The 17,973-nt window shown below is 50.2% G+C and overlaps 1 protein-coding gene and 1 pseudogene across 1 annotated transcript; both read left to right on the top strand.

Moving 5' to 3' along the window:
• Positions 1-3,564: 3,564 nt before the first annotated feature.
• Positions 3,565-10,145, top strand: GJB1 (gap junction protein beta 1). The gene is made up of 2 exons (XM_068533897.1): positions 3,565-3,642; positions 8,645-10,145. The coding sequence occupies exon 2, from the start codon at positions 8,661-8,663 to the stop codon at positions 9,513-9,515; it is 855 nt and encodes a 284-aa protein (XP_068389998.1). The 5' UTR covers positions 3,565-3,642; positions 8,645-8,660; the 3' UTR covers positions 9,516-10,145.
• A 6,869-nt stretch (positions 10,146-17,014) lies between these two features.
• LOC137757179 (large ribosomal subunit protein eL33 pseudogene) lies at positions 17,015-17,348 on the top strand (annotated as a pseudogene).
• The last annotated feature ends 625 nt before the right edge of the window (positions 17,349-17,973 follow it).

The raw sequence follows: 17,973 nt of genomic DNA on the forward strand, positions 1-17,973 counted from the left end.
CCCTGAGTGAATCTGAGGAAATAAACAGTCTGATGTAAAAAAATTGTAATATTCCCCCAAAACGTCCACTGTAAGAGGAAAGTCTGCTTAGGATTCAAGGCAGACGCTGATTTTAGCTGCTTACCAGAAGCAAATGGATTTGCACTGCTCCCTGCAGTACAGTTTTCCTCCTCTCCTCTCCGTTTTCCTCCCCTCTTTCCCTCTCCCTTGCTCTCCCTTCTCTCCCCTCGCCTTTCCTCTCTCTTGCAGCAGCACCCCATCCAGAAGATGTGTTCAAGCAGCAATAAGCAGGCAGAGGACAAGTGGCTTCTAACAACAGTATTTTTTATACAGCTACAAACTAAAAGACTTCCTGTAGCTTAGAACTGCAAGCACCCTAGAGAAATCATGCCAGAACTCTAAGAAACAATGAGTACACACTGATATTGACCTGTATTTTCCCTTCCTGGGAGCTCTGTTATAGGAGCTTTCTCTTCTGGTCAAACAGGTCTGCCCACCATTCCCTAAACATCTCACAGCTTCCTGTCACCTGGAATGCCTGGCCTCTCTATCTTTTTTTTTTTTTTTTTTTTTAATTAATTTATTTATTTATTTATGTCTGTGTTGGGTCTTCGTTTCTGTGCGAGGGCTTTCTCTAGTTGTGGCAAGCGGGGGCCACTCTTCATCGCGGTGCGCGGGCCTCTCACTATCGCGGCCTCTCTTGTTGCAGAGCACAGGCTCTAGACGCGCAGGCTCAGTAATTGTGGCTCACGGGCCCAGTTGCTCTGCGGCATGTGGGATCTTCCCAGACCAGGGCTCGAACCCGTGTCCCCTGCATTGGCAGGCAGATTCTCAACCACTGCGTCACCAGGGAAGCCCCCCTCTCTATCTTTTTTATGACCCATGTCCCACTCTGCCTCTTCCAATAAAACCTACCTTAATACTCCTACATCTGAATGCCTTCTGGCCCCTCATATCTACGTATGTCATTTAGGACATACTCCCTTGTTGTAGATACTCGGGTATACCTCTCATCTCTCCTGCTAGCTTAGACCCTTCTAGAGTCAAAGACCAGTTCTCACTCAGATACTCCATGGGACCTATAGAGCTTATCAGCTGTGATGTCGTGGTTAAACTAACAAGCTCTGGTGCCAGACTCCCTGGGTTCAAATCTTGCTTTGTCACTTGCTAGCTGGGTGACCTCAGTTATGTCACTTAACCTCTGTGTGCCTTAATTCCCCTGTAACATGGGAATATTAATAACATATACCGCAGAGGGCTATATTTTTTTAATAAATTTACTTATTTTTTATTTTATTTATTTTTAGCTGGGTTAGGTCTTTGCTACTGTGTGCGGGCTTTCTCTAGTTGCAGCAAGGGGGGGGCTCTTCGTTGCGGTGCGCGGGCTTCTCATAGTGGTGGCTTCTCTTGTTGCAGAGCACGGGCTCTAGGCGCGCGTGCTTCAGTAGTTGTGGCACACGGGCCTAGTTGCTCCGCGGCATGTGGGATCTTCCCAGACCAGGGCTCGGACCCGTGTCTCCGGCATTGGCAGGCGGATTCTTAACCACTGCGCCACCAGGGAAGACCACAGAGGGCTATTCTGAGGATCGAAGTGATACTTGCAAAGCACTTTGAACATTGCCTTTCACCCATTAAGTACTCAAGAAAAGCTAATCTTCTTTATCCACTCCAACCTGTACTCTCAGCAGGAACTGCCAAGCGCCAAAGAATGGCATTCAGTCTGTCCCCCATGGTGTCTAGCTCAGTTTTGCCTTATACCAAGTTTACCAGACACTCACTGAAGGAATTCTCTACCTGACTTTAAATATCCTTCCTGCTCTGAGCCCCTTAGCTGACTGATGGTATCGTCCACAGCCACCCAACACAGTCTTGCCTCCTTTCTGTCTCCCAGACATGCCCCACTCATTCCTACCTTTGTGCCTTTACTCACAGTGTTCTTCCTCCCCGGAATGCTAGCCCTACGCTTCACCTTTCCAACTCCCACCCATACTTTACTATATATATATATATATATATATATACACACACACACACACACACACACACACACACACACACACATACATACACATATTATTTATTTATTTATTTGTTTTTGGCTGCTTTGGGTCTTTGTTGCTGCCCGCGGGCTTTCTTTAGTTGCGGCGAGCGGGGGCTCCTCTTCGTTGGGGTGCGAGGGCTTCTCATTGCGGTGGCTTCTCTTGTTGCAGAGCACAGGCTCTAGGCACGTGGGCTTCAGTAGTTGTGGCACGCAGGCTCAGTAGTTGTGGTGCACGGGCTTAGTTGCTCCGCGGCATGTGGGATCTTCCTGGACCAGGGCTCGAACCCATGTCCCCTGCCTTGGCAGGCGGAGTCTTAACCACTGCACCCCCAGGGAAGCCCCCCATCCTTTACTTTTCCACTCAAGCCTCACCTCCTCTAGGAAGCCTTCCCTGATTACCTCAATTTACCCCCATCTTCCCCTTCTTCGAACTCCCTCAGCAGTCCAAGTCAGAACCACGTAACTGAACATACACTAATATTTTTCATGGCAACTTTTGAGTCTTGGTCTTGTCTCCTCCGGAAGTTGATAAATTCCTTGAGAACAGTTAGGATGTTTTCCCCTCTCCTGCCATCTGCCCCTGGCGTGTAAGCAGTACTGGGTACCCAACAGGTGTCCAGTAAAGACTTATCAATTGATGTACCCATACGCCCGGGTATGGCCAAGGGAAGCCGGAGCTCTGGCTCTCTCTCTGGCAGTGAGCTTGGGCTGGGGTGAAGAGAAGGCAGGGGACCAGTTTCTGCTGACTTCACTTATTTCTTCACTGTCACTCAGGTCACAGAATTAGCAGGATCTTCAGGTAAACCTTCCTTCAAACTGGACTGATCCCTCAGTTAATGGTTGACATTCTCTGTTTACCTTAATGATTGCCAAGATCTGTTGCTGCACACGATACATTTTGTGGTTCAACTGCCTTGGCCCCGAGGGTAGAAGGCAATTTTGAAGAGGTTTTGGGGTTCTGGGATGGGATTGGAAATACTTTGGTCCATCCCTAGCCACTCAGGGCATGGGCAATAAACAGACGGCCAAAGAGCACCCTGGTACTGCCATGTGGGGGAAGCACTGTTGTCTCTCACCTCAGCCTCAAGGGGCCAGTAAGCATTGCCCATGACTTTTTTTTTTTCTCCCCATAGTCATATCATTTTAGAGACTGGGAGCTGGAAGGGATGGAAGGGATGGCACCCAGTGCAGGAGCCCTCTCTGCAGCTCACCCACACACTGGATCTACCTATGGCCAGGGGGTGGGGGAAGGCTGAGGACTGTTGATGAGCCCGGGTCCAGTTCAGTCCCCCAGACTGGGCTAAACATGCGTACATGGGTGACGACGATGCCTCTCTTCCTCTGGGACAGGGCAGTAACTTCAGGCTATGTGATTTGTCTCTCCAAAGCCACTGGGAGCTCAGGGGATCAATCTTATTTAATGATTGTGTGTGGGAGGAGGTAGGGCTGGTTAATGTTTGTCTGGTTCCTCTTGGGCTGTGGGCCATATCTGGCTCCAGCCCTGGGCTCTTTGTCCCTCCCCTGGACTGGGCTGACAGTACCTAGTGACATAGTGCAGACACGCCTGCAGACATTCCCTGGGAAAGGGCAGCAGCAGCCAGGTGAGGAAGCTGGGGGCTGAGGGAGGTGGGCCCCGTGGGCTGGTGTGGCCCAGGAGGGCAGAAGCGGGGGCTGGGGAGAGGCCGGGGTTTTGCCTTCTCTTGGGCTCAGCATTCAGCCACTAAGATCCCTTCTCTGCTTCCCTCTGAGCTGGGCTGAGGCCCCTCCCGCCAGGCTTGCTTAGTTTCTCTCTGTAACCCCCAACTCATCCTCTTTCCAGGCTCCGTGTTGCTCCTGCTCTCACTCTTTTTTTCCCAGACAAGAATCCCCCTCATCTCCACAGGGTCAAATCCCCAGAAAGACTTGAGGGGCCCCCACCAAGCTCAGGGTGGCCAAGTTTATCTCTTTAAGACATTTCCTGCCACACAGGGTTAGGGTTAGGGTTCAGTGGGGCCTCTGGGCACTGCCAGGTGCTGTTTTCCTTCCCTGATTAGAAGGTAAACCAGGCGTGCAACCAACATGGGGGCTGTCAGCGGATGAATACAGTGCACTCAGCAGGCCCAGCCAACGGGGCCAAGATTTGGGAGCATGCGTTTCCATCTTCTTGAGGGAGACAGGGAGACTCAAGCTGAGCTTGGAGTAACTGATGATTGGGAGATCTAAAAGACGGGTGGCTCCCCGCCCCCCAGCTGTTTAAAAGTTGTTCCAGCTGTTGGGAATGGCACTGCAGAATGCATGGACTTTCAGAAAATGAGATGGGGAGAGGAGAATAGAGACAAGAGGGGTTTGAATGGAGAGAAGTATATATGAGGATGCAGCAGAGCAATGGGGAAGGGACCCAGGCTTTGGTGAGGGGCCAACATGAATCCTAATCTGAGCTCCAGCACTGGCTTACCAGCTGTGTGATAAGTTACTCAGCTTCTTTGAGCCTCCATTTCCTCCTCTGTGAATTGCAGACAATAACCCACAGCTCACAGGGTTGTAGTGAGGATAAGAGTTAAGGAACAGACCACTTCTAGCACACAGTAGGTATTTCATAAATGGTGGCTGCTATAATAAGCCCAAGTAGAGAGCAACCGGAAGTCAGAGAGCTGATGGAGGCGTAAGAGGGTATAGTTCAAACAGTGATGAAGGGAGCTGATATTAGCAGTTCTATGGAAAGACCATGGCAGAGTGAGAGAAGAAGAAAACTGGAATGAGCTAGACTGGCCCTGACCCAAGCCTGGTCACAGAATACGTATGGCAGCGTGGAGGGAACAGTGCAGCGACTGAGGTGCTGTGGAACCACAGGGGGTAGGCAGGGAAGAGAAGCAGGTGAAGAGGCAGAGGGCTGGAGGAGTTTGGTCTTAGCCACGCCAAACTGATGAAGGCAGCCCAAAATTCAGAAGAAGATCTCAGAGAAAGGTCCCTGTCCTTTCCTGGCCAGAGGGACGGAGTGTGGAGTCTGAGGCTGAGTGCAACCTCAGCCAGCCCAGCCAGGCCCCTCTTCCCCAAACCAGAAAGACACAAGGAGTTGGAAGGAGGTACAGGGAAGAGGTGGGAGCAGAAAGAGAGAGACAGACTTGATGAAAGTGTGTGTGTGTGCACGCATACCCACGCATGCTGGCACATGTGGAAAGGAGTATACGTTTTTGAGTTATGGGCCTGGTCTCAGAATGCAGTGGCCTTTAAGGAAGAGAGGTTGTCCGTGTACAAAGGCTTTGGCGTCAGAGGAAAACAAATTTGAAATTTGACTCCATTTAGCAGCAGTGCAGCTGTCACTAAGGTAAATTATTTAACCTCTCCGAGCCTCGACTGCCTTGTCTGAGAAGTGGGTATAATATTAGCTGGAGGCACTAAGGACAATCTCCTGATTTGGAACTGTGCTTGAGTGCTTGGGCAAATCTGAATATGAGGACAAGGCCAGAGCCTGACATGGTCAGAGAAGTCTTGTCCAATTAAACATGAGAGCAAAACACTCCTGGAGCAACACCGAGCATATCAATACCTGGACTTTAACCCAAAGTCACAAAAACAGTTTGGATTTCAAAATCAGGTAAGTCCCCTGGATGTTTTGAAGTGAAACCCTTGAGGTATTGATGTTGACATAGGGATCAGCTCTCCTTCCAAAGGGAGAGCAAAAATTGAGATCCCAGTGCCTGCACAAGGGTCCTTAGGGGCCCCAAAGGGAGCTCCTGGCTATGTCCCAGAGGGCTCAAGAAGATGGGAGGCGGAGAGCTACAAGAACCTAGAAACTCAGGGGTGGCCAGGCTGTCTGTGGGGCACCGCTGAGGGACAGAGAGAAGAGAACACATGAAGTTTGCTTTGGGGTTTGAGGAAGCAGCTGGAGAAAGGTAAGGAAGGGGAAACAGAACAAATCAGGAGGCCGCCGAAAGCCCTGGGAAGGGAGGAGAGGAAAACAGCTGTGAGTTATAGGAAAGGGGAGAAGGGCTAGAGGAGAATAAAAGCCAGACCAGTCTTCGATCTCTCTGTTTCTAAAAACGCACTCATAGAAAGAAAAATGATCATTGTAGCTGAGGCAGTAAAGCCTTATGGGAAAGAGTATGGGCTCTGGAGTCAGCTTGACCTGGCTCAAATCCCAGCTCTGGCACGTACTCACTGCACGACCCTTGTGACACTGGGGTAAGTCCCTTCACCTTCCTTTGCCTCAGTTTCCTCGTCTGTGACATGAGGATTACAAATAACACCTCCATCACGGGGTTGTTCTGAGGTTCACGTGAGATCATGTGCGTGCAAGGGCCTGGCACGAAACGGGGGCTCAGGAAATGGTTATTCTTAATAATGCTCCTCGACCACCTGTTTTTGACTCTAACAAACATGTCTCACTGGATGAAGCATTTCTTCCCGGGGTACCTCCTGTAGCCGCTGTGCCTTCAGAATCCCAGGCTTGGGAGAAAGGGCACCTGCGTCCCTGCTTTTCCCACACTGGTTTAGGCCCACAGCATAAACTGGCTGAGGCTTTTTTGTTAAGCTAAATGAAGAAACCTTGTTCAGAGAAGTAATCTATCTCCCATGGACCGTCCCTTCGTCCCCTAGTTCCTGTCATTGCGTTCCGTTCCCCCCAGCTTTTCCAGCGCTAATACCCTACCCTTTCCCCTACAACAACCACTGCCCCTGCGTCCAGGCCTGTGTGCTCTCACAGCCAGTTCCCGGCTTCCAGCATGATCTCCTTGCAACTTAATGGCAGAAGTGGTGGGAGGGAGAAGGAGGCCTTCTTTGCCTGCCTAAGGGACAGAGGGGAATTTCTTCCCTAGAGCAACCAACAAGCTCAGGAAACCAGGAGTACAATGTATGCTTGACTTGGGGGCAGGGCAGCAATGGAACAGTCTGTTCTGTCTGAGAGAGACACTATAGGTCAACAACAGCATTGGGAAGGAAAAAAGAGGGATATTGGGTTTGGCAGATCACTTAGTTCCTCCGAAGCCACATTGTTTTCTCTTCCTGGTAAGGTTTTTACTTCCCTTGATCACCAACTATGAAATTGCAGCTGCGCTAAGAACTTTTGCAGGTTGCTTCTTCGAACCTTACCGTAACCCCGGGTATTAACCCCGTTTATAGATGAACACGGCAGACTCAGAGGTTCGGTAACTCAGCCCAAAGTTGTAGCCAGTGAAGAACCAGGATTCAGACCCAAAGCTAGGGTGACTCTTACCTATTCCATCTTCTAACTTTCTGTTTGCTTGCTTAACGTTTGCTTTCTCCTCCTGGCTTGTCCCCACCTGGCCACCCTCGATACGCGCTCAAGGAGGGATGGTCAGGGTTTGCTCCATGACACTGGAGTTGGACTGTACTCACTGGTCAGCAGCTTCCTTGTTTCTTGTGCTTTTATGGGTAGCATTAGCCTTTGCTTTTGTTGCTGCTGCTGCTGCTGTTGTTGTCATTAACTGCCAGGCTTCGCTTTTGTGGACACCATCTGCAAAAGCACAAGGATTATACCGTGGAAAGAGCCTAGACTTCTGCTGCGGATACCTTTGTGTTTCATCTTACTCAAACACTTCAGCTGTGTGATCTTGAGTGAGCTACTTAACTTATCTGAGCTTCAGCTTCCTCAGCTGGAAAGACTGGGGTAACAGTCCTTAGACGCTTGCTAAATGGGTCAAAAGAAAGAATGTATGGGAAAACGCTTAGCACAGTTCCTGGCTTGATAAATGTGAGCTCCCTTTCCTAACCTCAAGCTCACCCATTCCCTGGAGGGGATCTAAGCCTAGGAAAAATCCTGCTGAATCTAAGTTTCTAGTAGAGTCACCGGAGAGGGCCTCAGCCCAGAGCCTCCTGGTTCCCCCGGGTCCCCTCTTACATGCACCTGTCTTTGTTCCATCTTCCCCCCGCCCGCCCCGCTGTGGCCATTCTTCTGGTGGGGCTATGGGGCGGGTGCGGCGATGGACCGGGCGGGCACAGAACAGGTGGGTGCAGGCTGGGTGTCCGGCGCTGGGACACAAGTGCTCTGTGTGTAGGGTGGGCGGAAGTCAGGGCGTTTGATCTGAATTCTAAAGGGCGTTGTTCAGAGCCCCACAAAGGTCCCATTGTGCAGACACTGGGTATAAAGCAGCATATGACTCCCCAGCACCGGGCGGCGATGAATTGGGACGCAGGCGCGGACCCAGGGACCACTCCCCCTGCACAGACATGAGACCATAGGGGACCTGTCTGGGTGGCCTCAGGGATAGGCGCTCCCCAAGGTAATGAGGCTTTGTTGGGTTTGCCCCAGGTCCAGACTTAAGGAGCTGGGGGAGGGGGAGCTAAAGAGGATGGCCGATGGCAGAACAAGATGGGCCTGGCAGCAAAGGGCAGGAGAGGAAAGAATGTTGGATGAAGGCGAAGAAGGGAGATGGGGCTCAGGGAGGTCAAGTCATCAAGTGAATGAGGGAGGAGGAGAAGGAGGAGGAGGAGAAAGAGAAGGAGAGGCTAGCACGGGAGAGGGGGTGGTGAGGAAAGCTATGACTCTCCTTCTTCCTTTCTTGTCACTGGCTCTTGGAAGGGGTAAGGGGGTGTCAGGCAGTGTTACGGTGTCTGGCTTTCGGCCCCAGCTTCCTGACAGCTTGCTCTGTGGCTCATGTTTTGCAGGTGTGAATGAGGCAGGATGAATTGGACAGGTTTGTACACCTTGCTCAGTGGTGTGAACCGGCATTCTACTGCCATTGGCCGAGTGTGGCTCTCGGTCATCTTTATCTTCAGAATCATGGTGCTGGTGGTGGCTGCTGAGAGTGTGTGGGGTGACGAGAAGTCTTCCTTCATCTGCAACACCCTCCAGCCTGGCTGCAACAGCGTCTGCTATGACCACTTTTTCCCCATTTCCCATGTGCGTCTGTGGTCTCTGCAGCTCATCTTGGTTTCCACCCCAGCTCTCCTCGTGGCCATGCACGTGGCTCACCAGCAGCACATAGAAAAGAAAATGCTGCGACTTGAGGGCCACGGGGACCCCCTACACCTGGAGGAGGTGAAGAGGCACAAGGTCCACATCTCAGGGACACTGTGGTGGACCTATGTCATCAGCGTGGTCTTCCGGCTGCTGTTCGAGGCCGCCTTCATGTACGTCTTTTATCTGCTCTACCCTGGCTACGCCATGGTGCGGCTGGTCAAATGTGAGGCCTACCCCTGCCCCAACACAGTGGACTGCTTCGTGTCCCGCCCCACGGAGAAAACCGTCTTCACCGTCTTCATGCTGGCCGCCTCCGGCATCTGCATCATCCTCAACGTGGCCGAGGTGGTGTACCTCATCTTCCGGGCCTGTGCCCGCCGAGCCCAGCGCCGCTCCAATCCGCCCTCCCGCAAGGGCTCCGGGGGCTTCGGCCACCGCCTCTCACCTGAGTACAAGCAGAACGAGATCAACAAGCTGCTCAGCGAGCAGGACGGCTCCCTGAAAGACATACTGCGCCGCAGCCCCGGCACCGGGGCCGGGCTGGCCGAGAAGAGTGACCGCTGCTCGGCCTGCTGATACCACAGACCAGGCAACCTCCCTTCCCGTCCCCGACCCTGCACGGGCCTGCCCCTCCTTCTCCCCTGCCGGTGCACAGGCCTCGGACTGCTAGGGATTGCTCCATCAAAACCTTCCTTCCCTCCCAACTTCCCTTCCTTCCAGGGCCTTCTGCCTCAGGGGCTGAAGGGGTGGGGAGCTGGAGGCCACCCACGCCAGCACTCAAGGCTACTGGGGGTGTGGGCCGTGCTCGTTGCCTGCATCCCTTCCACTTCCCTCTTCCTCTCCCTGGGACCACTGGGGACCAGAGGTAGGATGCTCTGACAACATCTCCAATTATGAAACTAATCTTAACCCCGTGCTGTCAGATACCCTATTTCTGGAGTCACATCAGTAGGGAGGGATGTGGGCAAGTGGAGTGGAGGGAGGGTGCTGTGGACGTGTGGGTGGAGAAGGGAGGGTAGCAAACGCAAGAAAAGGAGGAACAGTGCTTGCCGGCCCAAGGAAAAGGAGGACATGTCTGGGGTGGAGGAGGTAGGGAGGGAGAAGCAGGCAGATAAGCTGGAGTGGGGGTTGGTCAGGGCTGCCTTTGCCTCTGGTCCCTAAGGCCTCTCTCTGCCTGAAATGTTACACATTAAACAGGATTTTACAGTAAACGAAGAGGTGGCTTGTGTGTTTGTGAAGTTCTTTCTCCTGCAACCTCTGACCACCCCTGGATGAGCTGGCCTTGGCTTTTTGCTGATCAAGAAAGGAATGGGCAAAAGAGATAGTGACTTGAGTAGCTGAAACTGCCAAGGAGGGATCGCCACCCCCCAGGCCGGGCAAAACCAGGCCCGGGGCCATTCTCTCCTGTTTTTTGTTGTTTTGGTTTGGGGCTCCACCCCCCATTTTTTAATAACAGCTTTATTGGGCTCTAATTCACTTACCCCTTCCTCTGATGTGATTTTTTCATCCATTTTAAGTATACGGTTTATTGAGTTTTGGTAATTGTGGGCAGTTTCGTAAACATGACCACGATCTATTATAAAACATCTACATTCCCTCAAAAAGTTTCCTTGGGCCCCTTCCTCTGTTTTAAAAAGATTAAAACGACAACTCCTCCTGGAGAGACAGGAAATGACAGAGAAAGTTCGCAAGTCGGAGAGGGTAGCCGGCATCCCCTTGGCTCCACCCACACGTCCCCTGCACTCCTGGGAGAAATATGCCCTGTTCTTCCTCGAAACTCAGCGTTCACTGCTGATTGATGCCCCCAAGCCACCCATTGGATTGCACAGTGACTTTGACCCCTTTCCTCCGACATAGCCCCAGATTCTACCCTCCTCCCCAGTTTCCTTCCCTCAGGAATCAATGCCTCCCACCCCAGAGATGCCTCTAACACAGGTCAAACATTTCACAGCAGCAGCAGCAGCAGTTTCCTGGCCAGCATCAGTCGCCCAAGAAGCAGGTAGCCCCCTCTCCCTCGGTCAGCTGTGGTAGGAAGAGCTCCAGGCTGGCACTTGATAAAGCTGGGTTCAACTCCTGGTTCTGTCACTTAGTAGCAAGGCATTCCCTTCCCCAAGCTTCAGCTTCCTTGTGAGCAAACAAGGGCTGGCCTAGCACCTCTCTAAGCTCCCTTTAATACTCTGGGCTCCTCGGATTCCCAAAGGACTCCCCCGGTTCCATGAGGGTTCCCCATCACAGAGTCACTGCCCTCACCAATGGCCCCTCGGAGTAAGAGTTTTCCCCACAGTAAGTTTCTCCCCTCAGCTTCCCTACCTCTTAATAGAAAAAATTATTTGCCACTCCCTCTCAGAGAATGCTGACTCCCTGTGGGAAGTATATCAGAAAGGAAGAGAAAATCAGGCATAATCTTATCAGAATTGTTCTCCAGAAACAGTCTTTTCCCTTCAGACAGAAAGCCTGGAAGGGCTCCTCATTCAAGGAGGTTTCTCCTTTAGAAAAGAAAGGAGAGAGTAAGTATTCCTTTCCCACACACTCAGCAATCCTGAGAGAGAGCTTCCCCCTCTCTTAAAAGAGAGACATTCCTTTCCTGCAAGAAATTTCCTTCCTCCTTAGAAACAGACAGCATACTCTGTCAGAGGAGAGGTCCCCACCCCCTCATGGTAGGGAGATTTCTTTTCTTATTGAAATCCACCCACACACAACACAACACAACACAACACAACACAACACAACACAAACAACAGCATCTCCTCTCTGTCCAAGAGGCCATCGAGAGAAAGCTTTTCTTTTTAAAAATCCGTCCTGGTTCAACAAAGGAACTTCATGCCCTTCTCACATTGAGAAATGTTAAATCCCTCACCTCAGACATCTAGTTTCTCTTCAGAAGAGTCTACGAATCCCCCTTGGAAAGAGGTTCCATCTCCAGATCCAGACTTTCCTCTCCAGGGGGCAGTGGTGGGACAATAAAGCTACCGGACTGGGTGTTCCAGCCAAAAGGAGGACTCTCACTCTTGTTTGCTGTGAAGCAGGTGGGAGCAGGCCAAAGGAAGCTTGAGGGGAGCTGGTGTACACAAGATAGCAAGGAGGGTGTGGCAGGCTAACCCCAGGACTGACTTTTGTATTTGAGGCTCTGTCACAATCATGTAAGGGAGAAACAGGAGGCAAGCGGGGCTTAGTACTTGCCACACAGTAGACACTTGGAAGAGTGACCGGGGTAGTGAAGACGGTGATGGAATTCGGAAACCTGGTTCTCCATTTATTAGCTCTAGCCCCTGGGACACATCATACTTACCCTTTCCGAGTCTCAGCTTCCTCATCTGCGATATAGGATTGATGATAACCTCTCTACCTCTTTCACAGAGCTTTTGTGAGAATCAAACAAGATGTGTTCAAAAGCTGGTTACATACACAATGTAAAGTAAGGAATGATAGTATCACGAGCACTGAGGCCACAGCCTTAGGGCATGCTAGAACTCACAACGAGCCAGAAAGGAGTGAGGCCAGTTCAGCTAGGCTGGAGATAGTGGAAGGAACTAGGCAACAGTAGGGTTGGCTCCCCGAGGGAATGGACAGCAGTCCAAACAGCAAAGTCCAGGAGATGTCGCAAACTTCTCTTGAGCATGATCCATTTAAGGGTCGATATTCAAGGGGTCTGATCTGGAGGTAGAAAAGGCCTGGTAATAGGAGCTTCTTGCACTCTCTCTCATGGCACTGGTGCTTCTAGGGACATTTATGGTCTTCTAAAGGCATCTGTGTGCAGAGATACCAGGAGCTGGGGACAAAGGAACAGAGTCAGCTCCTGGATGAAGGGACTGGCCGAACTAGGAGAGTAGTCAAGGCCCCAGCCAACTGAGTTGGGATTTCAAAGCAGGCTGCAGTCTCCATAGAGAATTGGCATGGCAACCATGAACTGATTCAGATGCCCAATCAGACAGCCTGGGTGCACACAGTGGTGGCTAGAAGGGACTGCTTGCTCCATTTACTGATTCCACAGTACTTAAATGCCAGACCTGACCTGTGGGAGAGAAGGGGCTATAAAAGCCCACCAAGCTGGGCTCTCTTTGATCCCTGGACTAGGCCAGTCTGAACCTGTCAGGTGGGGAAAGGATTGGGGCACTCTAGGGAGGGGGAATAAAGCAGGCAGAAACCACACAGATGTCTGAAAGTGTATGGATGGTGACCGGATGTCTTCCATGTCAACTGAAGCCCCTGTGAAAAGTCGGTACGGCATAGTGACCTTCGCCAAGTCACTTGGCCACTCTATGCCTCAGTTTCCTCTTCTGTAAAATAGAGATAATAATAGTACATATGTCACAGGGCTGTAGTGAGGATCAAATGCATTCATTACATAAAAAGCACTTAGAATATTGCCTAGTTGATAGTAAGCTCTATACAGGTGTGTATTTCTATTTCCTCTCACCATCTTTGCCACCCTCCAACGATTCACCAGCTCTTTGAAACACTGAACTAAACTCTTTGTCTCACCTAACGGTGCTTTCTTGACTGTCTAGTTGTCAATTGCCGTGTGTGTGCTGAAGTACGCAAGTCTGCATGTTTGCACACACGTAGCGGTACATATGGCCACATTCAGATATAAGTGGAAGGATGGCTGTCGGGGGGTGGCGGTCTTAATTCTTAATGTAGTTTTAATGAAAAGCATGTGTCTCAATCAGAATAAAGTCTGAAACTTTATTCCCAGTCTTGCAAACAACTTAGGCGGATGAAAGGAAAGGAGACTGCTTATGGAGCACCCACTATGGACCAGTTTTGGTGCTAAATTAAGCACTTACATACATCAGCTCAGTAATGGCAACGTAGCTATTACTATACCCAGGATCCAGAAACTGTCCATCCCTGGGAAGCAAGGCAATGTGGGGAGTGCAGGCAAGATGGGGCGAGAGAGTTATTCAGAACCCGTACCTTTCAACCCCCTAGATCAAGATAAGCATTTGAAAACTCCACCATTTCTTTCCCTTAACCTTAGGGATCTCAAACACATGCTTGGTTTTCCAGCAGTTCCCTTGCCCCTTTCTCTTTCCCCTCCGCCTTTCCTTCAAGGGGACAAAGCCTTTCATTCCACAATTAGAGATAAAAAAGTCTTGAAAAGCAGATACTTTGGGGGATTAATGCCAACAAAAAATCATTCATGCTAAAATATAATCAATTCACCAGCAAAGAAAGTCTGGTAAGTCAGCTTCCCAAACCTTTCTCAAGTCCCTTTCCTCCTCAGCAGTCCCATCGTGCTGCTGCCTTCCTTCAGGCCTTGAAATTATCTCCTAACTGATAATGTGGACAATAAAAACTAATGTTTAGGGGGCTTCCCTAGTGGCGCAGTGGTTAAGAATCCGCCTGCCAATGCAGGGGACACGGGTTCGAGCCCTGGGCCGGGAAGATCCCACATGCCGCGGAGCAACTAAGCCCGTGCACCACAACTACTGAGCCTGTGCTCTAGAGCCTGCGAGCCACAACTACTGAGCCCGCGTGCCACAACTACTGAAGCCCGCGCGCCTAGAGCCTGTGCTCCACAACAAGAGAAGCCACCGCAATGAGAAGCCCGCACTCCACAATGAAGAGTAGCTCCTGCTCGCCGCAACTAGAGAAAGCCCGCGGGCAGCAACGAAGACCCAACGCAGCCAAAATCAATCAATAAATAAATTAATTAATTTTTTTAAAAAAGCTAATATTTATTAAGTGCTTGCTGTGTGCTGGGCACTGCGCTAAACCGTATCTCCCTTAATCCTCACTATCCATGGAGGTAAGCACCATTATTGCCCCAATTTACAGATGAGGAAACAGGCCACGTAGTAACTTGGTCAGACCAAACAGCCAGGAAAGAAAGGGCTGAGCCGGGGATCTGGAACTCATGTCTGCCAGAGGCCACAGGCAAAGCACATACCCATTTCCGTGCCACTGGCTCCCTGTAACTGGCCTCCCAGGTTTCTTCAGCACCCAGTTCTCCTCCACCCACCCAGACATGCTGGAGTCACCTTAAAACATGAAGCCTATCCTGCCAGTTCTTTGTGAAAATCCTTTAATGGCTTTCCACTGTTTTGAGGATAAGGTATGACTGTTTCAGTTTGCCAGGACCGAGGGGTTTCCCGGGTTGCTGGGCTTTCATGGCTAAAACTGGGGAGGTCCTGGGCAAACTGAGATGGTTGGTCACCCTAGCAGGGCGTGGCATTGGATGCCTTTCACAACCCGATCCCTTCTCACCCAGCAACAGCTCCCACCATTCCTCACCCCTTTTACTGTGCCCTCTCCACGTCCTCTGCAGCCCAACCACCCTTCCCTGAAGACACTCCGAGATCTCTTTTACCTCCATGCCTTTGTGCACACTGATCCCTGCACCTCTATGCTGCCTGATAAACTATCCACTCTTCATGAGAACCCAGCTCCCATAGCACCTCTGTGGTCTTTCTTGATTCCCTGGGACGGAATGAATAACAATTACCTTCTACCCTGACCATTTTATTGACATGTGAGTCTTCCCCAGGGTCAGACTAGGGTAAGGCAATCAAGGCACCTGGGGTGCAAAATTTAAGGAGGCATTCGCTCTCGGGGTTGCTCAAATGCCAACCCTATACTCGCCTGACCCCAGCAGTGAGTGCCTCCTTAAACTTTGCACCCTAAGTACCTTAATTGCCTCACCTTAGTCCCAGCCTTGGTCCTATCAGACTGGGGAGTTCTCAAGAACAGACCCCAAGTTCTTACTCATCTTCGTATCCCTAGTGATTAGCACAAGGGTGGGCACAGAGCGGAAATCTAGTTGCACAAATGACATCAAACCCTTCTCCGTTCCCGTAGGGGAAGGAGGTAGGAGAGCCAGATGGCTTTGGGCCCTGCTGAGGATGGGAGAAGGTGAAAGCAAATTAACAGACTTCATCCTGGCCTGGGGTATGAGGATAGCTTTTCATCAGGTGGTTTTACCCTTGGCACCTGGCAGATCTGGGGCTCTTCCTACTTCTCTGGTCTCTCCCTCTCAGTTCCTTTCTCTGGTTAACCGGAGATAGTCTCCAAGGTACCATTTTTTTTTTGTCCTTTTCTCTCCTTATTTTCCCCTGAATGATCCTGTCCACTCCCAGAGCTTCAGCTAGGAGCCCTCTGTAGATGACTTCTAAATTGACACCTCATGCATTATGCTGAGTGAAACAAGTCGAGATAGAGAGAGACAAATACTGTGTGATATCACTCATATGTATAAGTGAATCCAAAAAAGCCGAACTCATAGAGACAGAGAGTAAAACGGTGGTTTGCAGGGGCCAGGGGGTGGGGAAAATGGGGAGATGTTGGTCAAAGGGTATACACTTCCAGTTCTAATATGAATAAGTTCTGGGGATCTAAGGTACAGCATGGTGACTATAGTTAACAACACTGTATCATGTACTTGAAAGTTGCTATGAGAGATCTTAAAAGTTCTTACCGCAAAAAAGAAACGGTAAATATATGACAGGATGGAGGTGTTGGCTAACGCTATGGTGGTACTCATTTTGCAACATATAAGTGCATCAAATCAACACACTGTACACCTCAAACTTATACAATGCTATATATCAATTACATCCCAATAAAGCTGGAAAAAAACAGACAACTCATCTCTCTTTTAAGCCTCAGACCCACATTTCCAACTGCCTAGTTTATATGGTAATATCTAGCATCAATATTGCTCTTTCATATCCATTTTCTCATCTGACCTTTGCAACAATTCTGTGAGAAAGTCAGGGCAGAATATGAATGTATTTTTTAGGGGAGACTCGAAAAGGTAGGCTTGCCCAAGTTTTAGTGGCAGAGCTACGATTAAGAACTCAAGTTTGGGTGTTCTTTCTGTTATGCCATGTTGCACAGCCCACCACATGGATGTTTCAATGGAGTCTCAAACCCAACGTGATCAAAACCTCAACTTGCTACCAACCTCCTCCTACCCCTACTCCCCTGAAAAAACAAACAAACCCAAAAAACAAAACAACAAAACCCTGCCTCTAATGTTTCCCAACTTGGTTAAAGGTGTCTCACGTTTGCTGTTTCAGGCATCTTGGAGCCTGTGGAGGTCTGCTGGGAACAGGACTTCTAAAACGACAAATATGTCTCGAAGGTTGTGGCCCAAGGCCACTTTTGCTGGCTATAAGCGGTGTCTCCAGAACCAGAGGGAGCCTACAGCTCTTCTTAAAATTGAAGGTGTTTATGCTCGGGATGAAACTGAATTCTATCTAGGCAAGAGATGTGCTTAGGTGTACAAAGCAAAGAACAACACAGTTAACTCCTGGTGGAAAACCTAACAAAACCAGAGTAATCTGGGGAAAGGTAACTCACGCTCATGGAAACAGTGGCATGGTTTGTGCCAAATTCCGAAGGAACCTTCGTGCTAAGGCCATTGGACACAGAATCAGTGTGACGCCGTACCCTTCAAGGATTTAAACTTATTGAAAAGTAAATAAAGTGTGGATTTGTTCTCTTGTTAAAAAAAAAAAAAAAGTGTCTCACTTTCCCAATCATCAAGGCTAGAAACCTTGGTTTCACGCTCGATTCTCCCCTCTCCTCCATAGCCTGCAGACTTGACCTTCACAATGTCTGAAACTCATTTTGAATTCATCCTCTCTTTTGCTTCTCTATCCCCATCGAGGCTCACAGAATCTCTTTAGCCACACTCCTTTCACTGCTGTCCTGGCCTTCAGATCTGCCCCACCCCCGATCCTTCATATCGTCCCAGGGATCTCCTCCCTAGAGCAACAGATCTGATCCTGTCCCTCCCGGGTTAGAAAATCGCAGCCTTTGATTGTGCTGGTCCCCCAACCCCTCCTACCTACTCTTGGAGGCCCCGGGTCAAATGCCACCTCCCTTCGTGAACTTGGACACAACCCCCCTGTAAACTTGAAATGAGTTCCTTATTCCTCTGCTCTCCCATAGCACTAGGTATTTATTTCATTCTGCCTGTCTTGCAACTAACTGTGCACCGTTCTGTCTCCCCTCTAGCCCGGGAGCCTGCTGGGGATAGGATCCCGGTCTAGTTAATCTCTGTCTTCTCCGAAAAATGGAATCTAGG

Source organism: Eschrichtius robustus, chromosome X (assembly GCF_028021215.1).
Source record: "Eschrichtius robustus isolate mEscRob2 chromosome X, mEscRob2.pri, whole genome shotgun sequence".
Taxonomy (NCBI): domain Eukaryota; kingdom Metazoa; phylum Chordata; class Mammalia; order Artiodactyla; family Eschrichtiidae; genus Eschrichtius; species Eschrichtius robustus.

What these genes read in the sequence shown, in the direction of transcription:
- GJB1 (XM_068533897.1), top strand. Translation starts at nt 8,661, where the DNA reads ATGAATTGGACAGGTTTGTACACCTTGCTCAGTGGTGTGAACCGGCAT.